The sequence below is a fragment of the Meles meles genome, chromosome 20, assembly GCF_922984935.1.
Source record: "Meles meles chromosome 20, mMelMel3.1 paternal haplotype, whole genome shotgun sequence".
Lineage (NCBI taxonomy): Eukaryota > Metazoa > Chordata > Mammalia > Carnivora > Mustelidae > Meles > Meles meles.
This window is the reverse complement of record NC_060085.1, coordinates 52,531,998-52,547,165: the sequence shown is the minus strand read 5'-3', so window position 1 is coordinate 52,547,165 and position 15,168 is coordinate 52,531,998. Positions and strand designations below refer to the sequence as shown.

At 48.1% G+C, this 15,168-nt stretch overlaps 2 protein-coding genes across 3 annotated transcripts in view; one reads left to right on the top strand and one right to left on the bottom strand.

Moving 5' to 3' along the window:
• Positions 1-4,022: 4,022 nt before the first annotated feature.
• RPUSD3 (RNA pseudouridine synthase D3) lies at positions 4,023-10,612 on the top strand. Of its 2 annotated transcripts, XM_045989903.1 has the most exons (9): positions 4,023-4,151; positions 4,470-4,606; positions 5,457-5,501; positions 5,643-5,742; positions 6,409-6,516; positions 6,599-6,683; positions 6,904-7,027; positions 9,218-9,357; positions 10,171-10,612. In XM_045989903.1, the coding sequence occupies exons 1-9, from the start codon at positions 4,027-4,029 to the stop codon at positions 10,360-10,362; spliced, it is 1,056 nt and encodes a 351-aa protein (XP_045845859.1). In that variant the 5' UTR covers positions 4,023-4,026; the 3' UTR covers positions 10,363-10,612. The 2 variants fall into 2 exon arrangements, with proteins under 2 accessions (XP_045845859.1, XP_045845860.1); XM_045989904.1 differs by lacking the exon at positions 9,218-9,357.
• Positions 10,613-11,186: 574 nt separating this feature from the next.
• The window catches only part of TTLL3 (tubulin tyrosine ligase like 3), a 31,284-nt gene continuing 27,302 nt past the window's right edge, over positions 11,187-15,168 (bottom strand). Inside the window, 3 exon segments of the mRNA XM_045989902.1 lie at positions 11,187-13,141; positions 13,339-13,565; positions 14,272-14,707. Of these exon segments, the coding sequence (XP_045845858.1) occupies positions 12,839-13,141; positions 13,339-13,565; positions 14,272-14,707 (966 nt within the window). The 3' untranslated portion in view covers positions 11,187-12,838.

Below are 15,168 nucleotides of genomic sequence, written 5' to 3'. Positions count from 1 at the left end.
TATTCTGGGCTTTCTCCTGCTCCTACATTTAAGGCCAGAGGCCTAGCTCGGTGTTATCCTGGCTGCATGGGGTAGGCCTTTCCCATGGAGGCATGATGTTTACATCAACACAGAAGATATTCCTGGTCAACACTTGCAGAGGCTGCAGTCTACCTGCTGCCCCCCCTTTTTTACATTTAAGTTTTTTTTTTTAAGTAAATGCTACACCCAATGCTCAGTGTGGGGCTCGCACTCACAACCCCAAGATCAAGAGTCACATGCTCTACCAATTGAGCCAGCAGCCCTTTTATTTTATTTATTTATTTATTTTTAAATACTTCCTTTTTTTTCTTTAAGATTTTATTTGTTTATTTGACAGAGAGATCACAAGTAGGCAGAGAAGCAGGCAGAGGGGGGAAGCAGGCTCCCCGCTGAGCAGAGAGTCCGATGCGGGGCTCGACCCCAGGACTCTGAGATCATGACCCGAGCTGAAGGCAGAGGCTTAACCCACTGAGCCACCCAGGCGCCCCGCCAGCAGCCCTTTTATAAAAAAATCCTTTTAAAAAATTTTTTAAAGATTTTATTTATTTATTTGAGAGAGAGAGAGAGAATGTACGAGAAGGAGGAGCAGCGGAGAGAGACAGAAGCAGTTTCCCTGCTGAGCAGGGAGCCTGATACAGGACTCGATCCCAGGACCCCAGGATCATGACCTGAGCCAAAGGCAAACATTTAACCAACTGAACCACCCAGGGGTCCCTTCAAAATTTTTTTTAAGTAAGCTATCTGCCCCTTTTGTGAAGTTACTCATAAGCTGAGTTGGGCTGGGGGTCCAGAAGTCTGGAATTTGTCCAAATGTCCCTCCTCCTACGATTGAGAGTGTCACAACTGAGTCTTGAGTGACTGACCATGATCTCTCGGCACCGAGCCCTCTCGGCCCAGGAAAAATTAGGTTCTTTTTTTTCTTCCAGGAACTTGGAGACTGACCAGCTGTCAGCAGTGAACGGGAGAGGGCAGGCTTTAGTGAGGCTGGGATATATGAAAGGAAAATTCCAGAGAGCATAGGACCTCAGGAGAGCCAGAGACCAGTCCAAGTGGGGGGATGGCCCCCCTTGTGGCTGAGTGCCATAGTGGAGGAAAGGTCTTTTGCAGTTAGGGCACACTGTGTTCCTGCCCCTGGGCCTTAGTCTTTCCACTTTTGCTCAAGCTGGTACTTACGAAAGCACAGGAGACCTTTCAGAAGAGGGGTTCTAAAATGCCATGGGGCGTTATGACAAAGCACAGTACTGTCTGAGCCCAAAACAGGATAAAAACCACTTGTATTCTTGCCAAAAGTCTTGCCAGTTCTGTCTCTATGTGTGTACATCTACTCAAAAATTGATTGTTTAAATCTTTGAATTAAAAAAATAAGTTCCTTGAGGTATAATTTACATACAATAAAATTTTCTCTTTTAAGGTATATATAATTAAGTTTAGGCAATGTTTTTGGTTTTGGGGTTTTTTTTTAGTTTTTGACAATTTTTTTTTAAATATTTTATTTATTTATTTAGAGGGACTGAGAGAGAGCACACACGCACACATGCACACACGCATGCGCATGCTTGGGGAGAGGAGTAGAAGGAGAGGGAGAGAGAATCTCAAGCAGACGCTGCACTGAGCACAAGCCCGAATCACGATCCCGAGATCATGATCTGAGCCAAAATCAAGAGTCAGACCCCCAACCAGTTGAGCCACACAGGCGCCCAAGTTTTGGCAAATTTATAAAGTTATGTAACCACCATTCCTAGCATGCGGAGAAGTTCCCTTATGCCCTTTCTAATCCCCATCACCACCCACCCCCAAGGCCCCGAAACCTCTGACTCTTTTCTGCCAATATAGTTTGCCTTTTCTAAAATGTCATGTAAGTAGAATCACATAGTCTTTTTAAAAAAACTATTTCTAAGACAACTATCATATGATCTCCCTGATACGAGGAAGTGGAGATGCAACATTGGGGGTTTGGGGGGTAGGAAAAGAATAAATGAAACAAGATGGGATCAGGGGGGAGACAAACCATAAATGACTCTTAATCTCACAAAACAAACTGGGGGTTGCTGGGGGGAGGTGGGGTTGGGAGAGGGTGATGGGGTTATGGACATTGGGGAGGGTATGTGCTATGGTGAGTGCTGTGAAGTGTGTAAACCTGGCGATTCACAGACCTGTAGCCCTGGGGATAAAAATACATTATATGTTTATAAAAACAAATTATTTCTACTTATTTTTATATAAAATTTTTTATTATTGAAAACATTGGATGAATCATACAGTCTTTCATATTTGCCTTCAATTTTTAAACCAGATTTGCATGTGTGTATGTAGATGAAATATAGCAATGAAATTTAATAAAAAAAAAGCAACTTACACAATTCCAAAGGGTGAAAATCACTATTCATCATCTCACATCTGATTCTTTCTCCAGAAGCAAACACATCTATTTTTGTGTGTCCTTTAAAAAATGCAGAGACCTGGGGCACCTGGGTGGCTCAGTGGGTTAAAGCCTCTGCCTTCGGCTCAGGTCCCAGGGTCCTGGGATCAAGCCCCGCATTGGGCTCTCTGCTCGGCGGGGAGCCTGCTTCCTCCTCTCTCTCTGCCTGCCTCTCTGTCTACTTGTGATCTCTATATGTCAAATAAATAAATAAAATCTTAAAAAAAAAATGCAGAGACCCAGTGGATTAAGCTGCTGTCTTCCGCTCAGGTCATGATCTCAGGGTCCTGGAATCGAGCCCCGCACCAGGCCCTCCGCCCAGCGGGGAGCCTGCTTCCTCCTCTCCCTCTGCCTGCTTCTCTGCCTACTGGTGATTTCTCTGTCAAATAATTAAATAAAATCTTTTAAAAAAATTAAAAAAAAAGAAATGCAGAGACCTAAAATGCAATAAATATATATAAATCACACACACACACACATCTTCAAGTCACACTGTCCTTTTCTTTCCTTTTTTGCTTTATTATCTATTTGGAGACTGATTCATATTAGCATATACAGACATACACATTCCATAATTAATGGCTGCATGGTATGGCTATGTTACAGTTGACTTAGCCACTCCTTTGTTGATGAATTTAGGTTAATTTGCAGTCTTTTCCTAATGCAAACAGTGAATTGAAAGTTACAGTGCTCTTAGTAAATAAATAAAGTAATATACAGGTTGCACAGTAACTTTTCTATAGTTGTGATTATAGGATAGAACCCATTTTGTTCCTTGCTTTTTTTTTTTCACACAACACCTCATTTCTCCTGTTGGTCCCTGCCTCTGCCTCCCTTCCTCCCAATACCTTTTGCTCCTGGTGAATTTCTATTCGTTTTTCACAACCCTTCCATCACAACGCAAGCTAGGACTAGCTCCTCTCCCTTCACCCTCTCAGTATCTGCACAGGGTTTAAGCAAGGTGGGCTGTGATGATGTGACGTGTGTGCACTCGGTGATCTTCTTGTGGGCAGGGCCTCAGTCTTGTTGATCTATATTTCTAGCTCAAAAATGCCAGGGTCTGGCATAGCGTTAACATTTTTAAAATGTTGAATCGGTGATGTATTAGATTTATTTCCCCTATAGTGCTACCCCGGGACGACAATACGTTTCCAGTTTTGAGATTTGTTTTGGTTTTGTTTTGATAAATAATGCTGTAGTGAATGTCATTCTCCCTCGGGCCTTCTCTTTTTGGATTGATTATGCACCTGTCTTGGGTATTTTTGTTACTTCTTCTCAATTTGGCTTACAAAATTGGGCACAGTGGTTTTTTGAAGTCAGAGGCTCCTACGAATTGGAATGGTTATCAGAGTACCTTTCGCTCCTGTTTTGTCTTAGGAGAGGTCCTATGATCCCGAGTAAATTCCTTCTCAGCGCCGTGCCTCAATTTCCCCAAAAGCACGGAGGTGAAGCAAAGCATTTTCCTCCTGGGCGAAGGCAAAGCTCCGCCTTTTCAGGGCTCTGAGTCCGCCTGCTCGCTCTTCCGATTGACAGGCAATCTGACCAATCAGCGCACTGGAGCTGAGCTTGTCGGTGTTTCTGGACACATGCGCACTGTCGCCGCTGGGGAGATGGCTAGCTGTCGGGTTTGGGGCCAAGTCTGGTGTGCCTGCCGGCGGGGGCCAGGGGTCCGCCCCGGGCCCAAGGCCTCAAGCTTTGGCACCGAAGCCGGGTGATTAGGCCTCCCTCCCTCTGCCTCTTTGCGTGGGTGGGACGTTGGGGCCGGGGTAAGGTGTGTGTGGGGTCTGGATTTAGGTGAGCATGGATTCTAATTCCGCTACTACTGTGTGAACCTGAACTACTCATTTGGTTTCTCTGAGCTTCACGTCCCTCCTGCAAAATGGGCGCCGTTGTTTATGAATTTTCGGGAGGCTCATCCAGGCATTTTCAGGCATTTGTAGGAAGTGGCAGGATTTCAGATGTGTGAAGATAAGAATGGACACACCTCAGGAAACGGTGATCTCCCTCTTGCTTACCCCACCTTTTCCAGACAGCTGCGCCGAGGAGGATCCAGCAAGTGGTCGGGGCCCTTGAGGGACCAGCCGTTCGCGGGGCTGCTGCAGCTAGAGACTCTCACCCGGGAAGGGCTGGTTGATGTGCTGAGGGCAGCCATAGTGGACCAGAGAGGTGAGGGCTGGGAGGGGCAGCTGCACAGAGATCTGGGAGCCGAGCCTGCGGCTCAGAGCCTTCTGCGGGCTGACTGGGCTCCCTAACAAAATCTTTGGGGGTCATATCTGGGTTCTGCCTCCCACTAGTGGTATGACCTGGAACTAGCCACGTAATCTGCCTGAGCCTCAGCATCATGGAAATAGGGGTGTGAGGGTGCAAATAACTAGAGAGCCTTGAACATGGTAGGCACTTGGTAATAAGAATTGTCACAATAAATTATTTATGGACAAAACGTGGGCTTTGAAGTCAGATCTAAGCTCTGTAATCACCTTACTGTGTGACTTTAGGAAAATAATTCCTGTGGACCCAAGTCTCCAGTGATTTAATTTTCTCAGCTATTTACTGAACATAGGTTCTATTCCAGACACTGTTCCACAGTTATACCGTGCTGAACAAGATAAATATGGTTCCTACTCTCAGGGAGCCAGTATTTGAGTGGGAGAAATGGGTTAACCAGAAATAAATGGATAAGGTACTTACTACTGGTCAGTGTGATGAATAAAACAGGGTGTGGCTGACATTAGATGGAGATTCAGGCCTCTCTGTGGTAGTGGCATTTGAGCCAAGGTGATATGAAAGAGCCAGACAGATGAAAATCAGGGACTGAGGAAACAGCAAGTATAAAAGCCTAAAGTGGCAACAGGCTTAGCATATGCCAAGGACTGAAAGAATTTCTGTTTAGGGTGTGATTGATAACTCATGTCTGAGAGTTGTAGTGGGGGCACAAGAGAAGTTGAATTGAGAAAGTACTTTATAAACTCTAACTGCTGCTTTTGTGTCACTGATGCTCACATACTGTATGTTCTAGGACCTCTTGTGACGCTGAATAAGCCACTGGGTCTACCAGTGACAGGTATGGTCAAGGGGAGGGGAGGTAGTGGAATAGGGTTTGATGGCTCTGAGGGATTGGATAATGAAAAGAAGGAGATGGAGGCCTGAAGCCAAAGGCCTCTAAGAGCAACTTGTACTTTTCCTTCTTTTTTTTTTCCCCTAGGAAAACCAGGGGAGCTGACGTTGTTCTCGGTGCTGCCAGAGCTGAGCCAGTCCCTGGGGCTTAGGGATCGGGAGCTCCAGGTTGTCCAGGCATCTGGGAAGTAAGTGGTGGGCCGTGATGGGAGGATAGCAGGACAGGCCTCCATCTTGGGTGAGGGAGCAGTTGCTTGGGAATAGGCTGAGACATGTTCCATAGACTGGTTTGGGATCACAGAGGAAGGATGCAAGGAAAAGGAGGGGGCGGACAGATCTGGGTTCAAATCCGTGTGCACAAACTGTGATCTTAGGCAAAGCATGAAACCTCACTGAGCCTCAGTTCCCTTAATCATAAAGTAGAGCAGTGCTCTGTGTGCAGTCACTTCTCCAATCCCATAATCGTGGCAGGCATTGCTGGTTGATCCACAATATTCTTTCCTCTAACTGCCATCGATTAGAGCTGGTACTTGAGATGAAATATGCTTTTGGGGAATTTGATTATTTACAAGTCAATATATACAAAATTCCTACTACAGTTTCCAGCACATTGTAGGCATTCAGCAGTGGATGGTAATTGTTATGACATTTGGCTGTGAGCTTCTTGGGGACCAGGGGAGAATGAGAAATTCACTAAATTATATAGTCTTATTATCAAACATGAGGAAGTCAGGGTTATAGTTCTGGTGTGACCTCTTGGCCTTAAGCAGGCCTGTGTTCCTTCCAAGCGGTCTCCCTTTTTTGTGGGTGAGCCCAAGGGACTTGAACTTCTGTGATTTATCCTCTTTCTCCAGAGAGACCTCTGGGCTTGTACTCCTCTCCAGCTGTCCTCAGACAGCAAGCCGCCTGCAGAAGTTCTTCATCCACTCACGGAGAGCCCAGAGACCCACAGCCACCTACTGGTGAGAGGGGATGGGAGGCTCCCGGGGGCAGTAGGGAGATCCTGGCAAGCTGTCCTATGACCTCTTCCTGCCTCTTTCTCAGTGCTGTCACTTATGGGATTCCAGCTACTTCTGAGGGGGATGTCCAGGCAGCTCTGAAACTGGAACACATTGATGGCGTTGATCTAGTAAGTCAGGTCTGGGAGGGAAAAGGAGGGGACTCTCCAAATATATTTTCCCTAAAGAGGAGTCAAGGGTATGGACTTGGGGTGGCTGGCTCTCTTGTCCCCTAAAACAGGCAAGTGACCACTGCTTATACTCTGGCTCCATCTGTTGGGAGCAGAGAGGGTCTGGGTGAGCTGCCAGATATGTGTGAAGCTTGTTCATTCTTGGGGGCTGACACCACAGGCAATTCCAGTGAAGTCCCCATCCCGAAAAGACTTCCAAGAAGGTGTCAAGAGGACCTTCAGCCACTTCCATGTGGTGGCCATGGGCTCTGGCTGTGCCCTGGTCCAGCTGCAGCCACTGACAGGTGGGTCTGGAACCTTGTCAGCCTTCACAACTGTATTTGGCTGGGGGGTGGGGAGGGGGAGTGGGAAGAAGGTGGGTGGTGGTGTTAATGGCAGCTTGGGGAGCATTTGATGGTCTCTGAAAGGGGAGTAGCCAGACACAGCTAGAGGAGACAGCGCTTCTGCTGCCAGTCTGATGGTCATTCCTTCGTAGCCTATCTATTTTTTTTCTCTTCGTTTTTGGTCTCAGGATCTTCTCTTTGTCTTTGGTGTTCTGTGGTTTCACTGTGCTTAATCTAGGTGTGTGGGCTCAGTTTTATTTATCTTGCTTGGAATTCACTTTGCTTCCTCAATCTGAAAATGAATATATGTCATCAGTCCCAGAACGTTCTTTCTCTGCGAATGTTGCACCTCTTGCATTTTCTCTGTTCTCTTCCTTCTGAATGCCTAAGAGAGGTGTCTGACTTTCTCATTCTACTTACTAGGTCCCTTTTCTTTCGTATTTTTCATTTCTTCATCCCGATTGCCTTCTGGGTAATTTCTTTAGATCTATTTTCCAGGTGAATAATTTTCCGTTCCTTTGGATCTGCCGGTTCAGCCCATCCATTGACTATTACTATTTTTCTTTCACTTCTACGAGTGCTGTTTGGTTGTTTTACAAATAAAAATGGCCTTGAAAAATATAGAGCATCTTTTTTTTCTCATATTATTTGTTCAAGTGAAACATACTGATATTTCTGTGTTTCTATTCTATATATATATTTCTGTATTTTCATTGTCTGAAGTTCTGGAGGGCCTAATCCTATGGTGTTTCATGCTGACTCTCACACTTGGTAGATTGTTTCATGGCTCTGTGATTCAGGACTGTGGATTAATGTTCAGCTGGGCCTTAATCTGTGGAAATCTTTCGTTGCCTCACTGTATGTAGGTAGGGCCCTCGGGAGAGGTTCTGCCATTGGTTCTGTCAAATGCCCCAGAGCTATCACTGTTTCAAGTTCTCTTTAAATATTAATGTCTTGGTTGGAAGTTCACAGATCACGCTGGTATTGAGTCCCAAACCTGTGTGAGAGTGGGCTCATGGTTGTGAATTCTCAGGGGGAAAACTTCACTCCCCTCGCCCATACCTAAGGTGATCACCTATCTTCATCGGTGGCTAGCTTTTTCTCCTGGTTCAGCCCTTCACTGAAGATGTAGCTCCTCTAGGATTTCATTTGGGTACCAAGGCCTCAGTCCTGGCCCCTAGGTAGCTACTTAAACCCAAGACCTCTGGATACCAAGATTTGCAGCATCCCTCTAATAGATGAAACCTTGGCATTTGTGTACTGTGGATTTGTTTTCCACTGGCTTTGGTCTTGGGGACCTTAATTTCCTCTGCCCAGCTCTATATTTAAAAGGATGGTTCTTATATTTTTCTGGTATTTCTAGGTGGTTTAGAGCAAGAGAGTTTTTAGGTTATCCAGTCCACCATATTGCTAGACAGGGAAGCAGAGTATATAGCTCCTGGGTTTGAATCCCAGCTAATGGTAGTGGGCAAGTCACCTCTTTTTGAGCTTCAGTTTTCCTGTGAAGATGGGAATGATGATAGGACCCCCTCATCAGGCTGTCATGAGGATTAAATAAGTTTACATATGTGAAGCACTTTGTACCATGCCTAGCACATAGCTCCCCATTTCTTTGTCAGGTTTCCCCAAAACCTGTTCAAATTGGGATCAGCTAAAAACAGGGAAGGTATTGGCTCCCATAACTTAAAGTTTAGGCATGGCTAGATCTAGAGGCTCAGAGGATGTTCTCGGGACGTTCTTTCTCCATTTCTTTTTGCCTCCTGCATATTGGCTTCTCCCTCCCACAGGCTCTCCTCTGGGTATGGCAGAGATGGCCAGCGGCTCTGGCAGCTCCAGGCCTGCACCCCACCAGTTTAGTACCCTAGCCGAAAAAGGCATTCCTTGTTTCCAGTAGCTTCAGCAGTAAATTTTGGGTTGAATCTCTTCATGAGCGTATCCTACAGCCTGGGTAGATTGATGGTTATGACTGTGCTGACCTGCTCTTGCACCCTGCTCTGGAGTCGGGCGGTAGCATTGACCTCACTGAAACCACGTGATCTGTAAATGGGAGTAGAGTGGCGGTGTTTCCCCAGAGGAGAGGTGGAGGGATGATCCTGGGTGGGACAGAAAGAGCAGCTGCCCACCGTCTGTCCTCTGTCTCCTGTCCCCCAGTGTTCCCCAGTCAGCTCCAGGTACATATGGTACTACAGCTCTGCCCTGTGCTTGGGGATCACACATACTCTGCCCGTGTGGGCACTGTCCTGGGCCAGCGCTTTCTACTGCCAGCGGAGAGCACCAAGCCCCAAAGACAGGTACCCACACCCACCTACCTGCTGTTTCGGGGGGTGGGCTGTGGGGTGAGGGTGGGCACCGCCTTCAGACATTAGCTATGAAGTCTGGGACTGAGTGGCAGCCCTCTTGGCTTCCAGAGCTATCTATAGCCCTGTCTTACTGTGTGCCTTGAGCAAGTAACATCCCCTCTCTTAGGCCTCATTCTGCCCATCTGTTCAATAAGGGACTTGAACTGGCTGATTTCTCAAGGCCTTTTTAAGTCCGTTATTCTTTAGGTCCCTGGTATAAGGACTAAACAATTGTGTGTGGGTTAGGGTTACTCTGTGTGCTCTAACAGAGTTACCCGCAAGTCCCAGAGTTTAACACAATAGTTTCCCTCCCATTAAATCTAATGAATGGGGGTGGGGTAGGGTTGGGCTTTACTCGGAGGTCACTCAGGGACCCAGGCATTGCCATGCAGCCAGCAGATGAAGGGAGACAGTACAGTGCAGGTCCGTGTGGGAGGTTTTCATGAGTCAGTTCTGGCAGTGGCTTATACTTGCACTTCTGTTCCATTGGCTAAAACTATCACGTGGCATGCAGTTAATAAAACTGCAAGAGGGACTCAGAAATGTTTAGCTGTGTGCCAGGTGGGAACTGATTTGGTGAACCCTAGCCAGTCTCTGCCATAGTGTGATGGTGTATGTGTGTGTGTGTTTGTGTAGAGAAGATATGAATAAGAAACTATGGACAGGGAGGGAGCAGGGGAGGGATGACCTGCCTTACTTCCATTTTTGGTTAGAGCTGGTTGGAACTCAACCTGGCTGAATGCTGACATGTCTCTTCCACCCCAGGTTCTGGACGAAGCCCTCCTCAGATGCCTCTGCCTGACCCCGGCCCAGGCTGCCCAACTGCCCTTGCATCTCCACCTGCGCTGTCTCCAACTTCCAGGCATGAGGCCCAGGGAGGCCCCCATGAAGCTTCTGGCACCCCTACCCCCTTATTTCTCCAGGACCCTACAGTGCCTGGGGCTCCGCCAACTATAGTCCTCCTTCTGTTCCTTCTGTTTCCACTGGCAAACAGTAGGGATGGAGGTGGGGGGAGAGGATGATGAACCTACGATCAGGCCTGAGGAGAATGAGGTCAGTGCTCAACATGCACTAAGGCCATGCTTTAAGATCCTGGGCTCTGCATTCGGACAAACCTAAGATCAGAGCCTGGCTAGGCCACTTGCTGTATGGTGTTAGGCAGATGACTTCACCTCTCTGCTGAGTTAATAAAAGTACCTACCTCATAGCATGGTTTTGATGATTTGCTGAGAAAGTAAACGTTTATCATGGAGCATACTTTCTGCTGAGTTCAATATGTGATCTTTTTATTTGGCTGTTTCTGTCCCAGTTCTAGCTGAGAGGAAATATCTTTTTTGTCATTTAGTTGTGCTAAAATACACATAGCAAAATTTACCATCTTAAACATTTTTTAAACATTTTTTTAAAGATGATTTATTTATTTGACAGACAGATCACAAGTACGCAGAGAGGCAGGCAGAAAGAGAGGGGGAAGCAGGCTCCCTGCTAAGCAGAGAGCCCGATGTGGGACTCGATCCCAGGACCCTGGGATCATGACCTGAGCCGAAGGGAGAGGCTTAACCCACTGAGCCACCCAGGCGCTCCAACCATCTTAACCATTTTTAAGTGAGCAGTTCAGCGGCATGAAGTATGTTCACACTGTAGTGCAACCGTCACATCCCATCAGCCTGCAGAACTGAAACTCTGCTCCACTAAACACTGACCCCCATCCTGTCCTCCCAGCCCCCAGTAGCCCCATTCTCCTCTGCGTCTATGAATCTGATTACTCCAGGGACTTCATATAAGTCAAGATCTTAGACCTTTTACTTGAAAAAATTGTGAAATATATCAAACATATGAAGGGTACATAAATAGCTCTTTGATTTAAAGAAGAATTACAAGGCGACTCCCATATAAGCACCACTCAGGGCACGAAATAGAAACATACCTCTCCTTCCCTGTTAGGGTAGCATTTTCAACCCTGGCCCCACATTAGAACTCCCTCAGTGAAACTTTTAAAAAGCCCCTTCCTTCCCTGGGATTCTGCACCCTAAAGATACCAATTTAATCAGTCTGGGCTGGAGATCCTGGCATCACTCTTTTTTGAAGCTCCCGAAGGGGTTCTACTGTTCAGTCTAGGTTGGAAGTCCCTCCCCTGACATGGGAGCTTTCCTTGTCTTAAGTTTTTCCACCAAATATACATCCCTAAACAACATATTTTGTTTAGCCCAATTCTAAAGTTTCCGTAAATGGAGTCGTGCTATATATGTATATACCCTTCAGCGATTTGTTCTTGTTCCACACTGTGAAATGCATCTGTGCTGTGTGCTGTGGGTTTGAATTCCAGTGCATGACTCTCCCAGTTGATCCATTCTACTGTTAACATCTTCAGCTCTTAGCCCAACACTGGTGTGAAGCTGCTCGTGTGCATTTCCTGGTTCAGTTACGTCAGAGATGCTGGCAGAGTATATGTATCTTCACTTGACTAGAGTATTAGTTTCCTAGGACTGCTATAACAAAATTACCACAACCTGAGTGGCTTAAGATAACAGAAACTGATTTTCTCAGAGATCTGTCTGGAGGCCAGAGGTCTGAGATGAAGGTCTCAGCAGGGCTGTGCTTCTCTGACGTCTCTAGGGATGAATCCTTGCCTCTTCCAGCTCCTGGCGGCTGCAAGCCTTGACTTATGGCCGCATCACATCAGTCTGCCCTCATCTTCACATGGTCTTCTCATGTCTGCGTCTTCTAAGGACACTTGCCATTGCATTTAGGGCTCGCCTGGATAATCCAGAGTACTCTCATCTCAAGATCTTTAACTTAATCACATCTATGAAGACCATTTTTCCAAATTAACTTATTCACAGGTTCCAGGCAGATACATCTTTTGGGGGAAGGGAGGCTAACATTCAACTCACTGCAACTAAGAAATACCAAAGTTTTTCAGATGGGTGTGGCTGGTCGGATATTTCCTTTCTAGGAGACCATGGGCCCTTGCTGAAGAAGGGACAGACCAACTCACTCTGGAAAAGGGCTGGTGTTTAGACGAGGTCCATCCTTCCCCCATCTCATGGTGTAAATCTGACACCTGTTAGATGTCACTCTGCTGCTGGGTCAGGTTCTCCCCTGGACTTGGGGACCTCCCAGTGGTGAGCAGTCTGGCAATACATCCTAGCCTTCTCACTGCCCCCATGATCTTGGGCAAGCCATATCTCCTTGTTCAGACTCCATTTCTTCATCTACAAAGTGAGGCTTATCCCCCAATCCAAGATCAGAGATGCCAGAGAGACACTGCATAGGAAACCCCATGCCCGTCGCTATGGGGTGGAATTCTGGCCCTTTGCTTTGTGGAAGGGTGTCTGACAGCCTCTAGCTCTCACTCTGGATGTTGGGGCACAGGGCCCCAGCCTACTCTGTCTTCACCATCCAACAGAAATGGAGCCAAGCCCAGGAAACTTCACTTGCTCCTTTTTATTTGGCGCTGCATCCAGGACAGGGGCAGTGAGGACCAAAGCAAGGGCTTCTCCGGCCTCACGTCCCCCATGCCCCCTAGCTCCTGGTATGCTTTGATAAAGGGCAGGGGTCCTGGAAGGCTCAGTGTCTTCATGAGGCATGCCTCAGCCTTGGGTTTGTCACAGAGTCTGGTCTTGAACTTGCCTTTGATCTTCCTGTGGGTGCTAGGAAGATTTCCAACTTCAAAAGGTAGAGGCCACCAGGCACTTCCAGGATGGGGACCACGAAGGCGCTGGGAAGCAACAGCCTCGGTGTGAAAGGGGGGAAGAGGTGGAAGAGATGATCAAGAAATCTGTTCAGGAAGGGGGTTCTGAGGAAAAAAAGCCCTTCCCTTCTGGCCCCAGCCAGCCTGGGACCTGCCCTTGCCTATGCCCTCCAGCCCTGACCCTAGAGCCCTGTGTTCAGCACTGCCCACCAGGGTGCGAGTCACAGCTCAAGGCCCACCTTTCTTGGTTTCAGGACGCTGGATGCCAACTTGAGCTCAGAGTTAGGTGGGAAGGAAATCAAAACCTTGGCAGTAGGTAGAGTCATCAAGGCCTTGCCTGTGGTCGACAGGGCCTTAGAACCCACCAGCTTGCTGTGTTGCAGTCTGAGGACCCGCCCCTGGGATCGGAACACATGGGGAGAAGGCAGCCGGGCCTTGGTGTGGACGCTGGGGAAGTGGGAAGGGGCTGTGGGAGCAAAAGGGGCCATGAGGGCCTGGGGAGGGTCCAAGGCCAACAAGCTGCCCCTCAAGGAGAGCATGAAGGGTGGGGAGATGGGGGAAGAGGAAGGCTTGGGGTTTGAGATGACAGATGGAGCCCTCACAGTTTCTCCTCCAGAGGCCGTGGGAAGAACACAGGATTTGGAGTCCAACAGACCTGGGTCTGCATCCCAGCTCTGCCCCTTCTGAGATGTGCAACCTCGGGCAACTTCCTTAAACTTCCTGATACCTCGGCTGGAAAATGGGGATAATAGCACCTACCTTGCTAGGTTGTGAGGACTAAAGGAGCTGGTTAGGTAGCAGCACAGTGCAAACTGTCAAATGCTGTACAGTTATTAGCCCCTTTCCCCCAGAGGCAACTCTGCATGGAGGCAAAGGCAGAATACTGCAGCAGGCAAAGCTTGGGCTCTGGAGAGAGATGGACCCGGATTGAGTCCTGGCATTTGAAATAAGTCCCGCTGCCTTGCAGCGTGGCTACTTTGGGAGAGAACAATACTCATTTGGTCGTGCATTTTAAAAGAAATACTTTGGAAGTGGTGGCTTTTCCTTGCTACTAGTGTCTTCTTGGTGGGGCAATGGTGGGGTTGCAAATCCAGGTGGTTAGGACGGGCGGGCGTGAAGAGCAGGAAGAAATTGCCCTGGGACCCCAGGGTGTTTTGTGGGAATGATCTTACCCAGGGCCTGGGGGTTCTTCGGACTCAAGGGCAATCTGTTCAAGGGGTGGGGTTGCCTGTCCCCACTAGCAAAGGTCATGGTGAAAATGCAGCCCATCCTGGTGCTGGGGGGCTCCCACTTCCGGAGGTTGGGGTAGACCAGGGCTGTGGCACTTTTCGCCTTGCCTTTCTTCCCCTTTCCGGGGGCCGAGGTGGTGGCAGTGAAGGTTGGCTTCTCAGTGTGCCCCAGGCTCCTGGCCCCAGCAACTTTCCTAGGAGCTGACCTGTGGGTAAGGGTCCCCGAGTCCTTGCCTTCCCCAGAGCCTCTCTGGGTCAGCAGATGAGGGAGTGCTGGGCGGACCCCCATCCGCCGGTGACACATTGCCAGGGGCTTCTTGATGGTGGAGCCCTCTACTAGGAGCCGGATACCCACATACTGGGGTACCTCCACGGCAGGCTGTGGAAAAGAAGAGGAGATGAGGCCTGTTCAGACAGTGATGCTGGAATCCTAGGCCCAGAAGGAATCAGGGCAGAGATGGATGGAATTAATCTCTGGGCTAAGAAACAGGAATCCCACCTCTGTCCTCTAAGGAGTCTGGCTCCAGAGGCCTGAATCAATACCTAGAAAGTCAGAGAGTCCCTGGGATTAGTAACCCAGTGGAGTCAGAGAGCCTTAGCCATGCTACCACCAGCAGCCCCTACCCTCTACCCTCCCCTAAGTTCTCCCAGCCACTGCTGAAATGTGTATGGCTCTGCTCCACAAGCCACTGCTGACAGACAGCTTCCTGAGTTAAGCCAGAGTCTCTGCAGACAGAATTTGAGTTATGTCACCCACACAGATAAGAGGCTTGGAGCCTGTCTGGAGCCCTGCACGAACCCATTATGGGGAAGCAGAAATTAAGAGCTTTAGTGAAGGCA

Excerpts from the sequence above, each read along its gene's own strand:
- RPUSD3 (XM_045989903.1), top strand. The coding sequence starts at position 4,027 with ATGCGCACTGTCGCCGCTGGGGAGATGGCTAGCTGTCGGGTTTGGGGC. Across the intron at positions 5,743-6,408 it reads GTTGTCCAGGCATCTGGGAA|AGAGACCTCTGGGCTTGTAC; the intron begins GTAAGTGGTGGG and ends CTCTTTCTCCAG. Across the intron at positions 6,517-6,598 it reads AGACCCACAGCCACCTACTG|TGCTGTCACTTATGGGATTC; the intron begins GTGAGAGGGGAT and ends CCTCTTTCTCAG.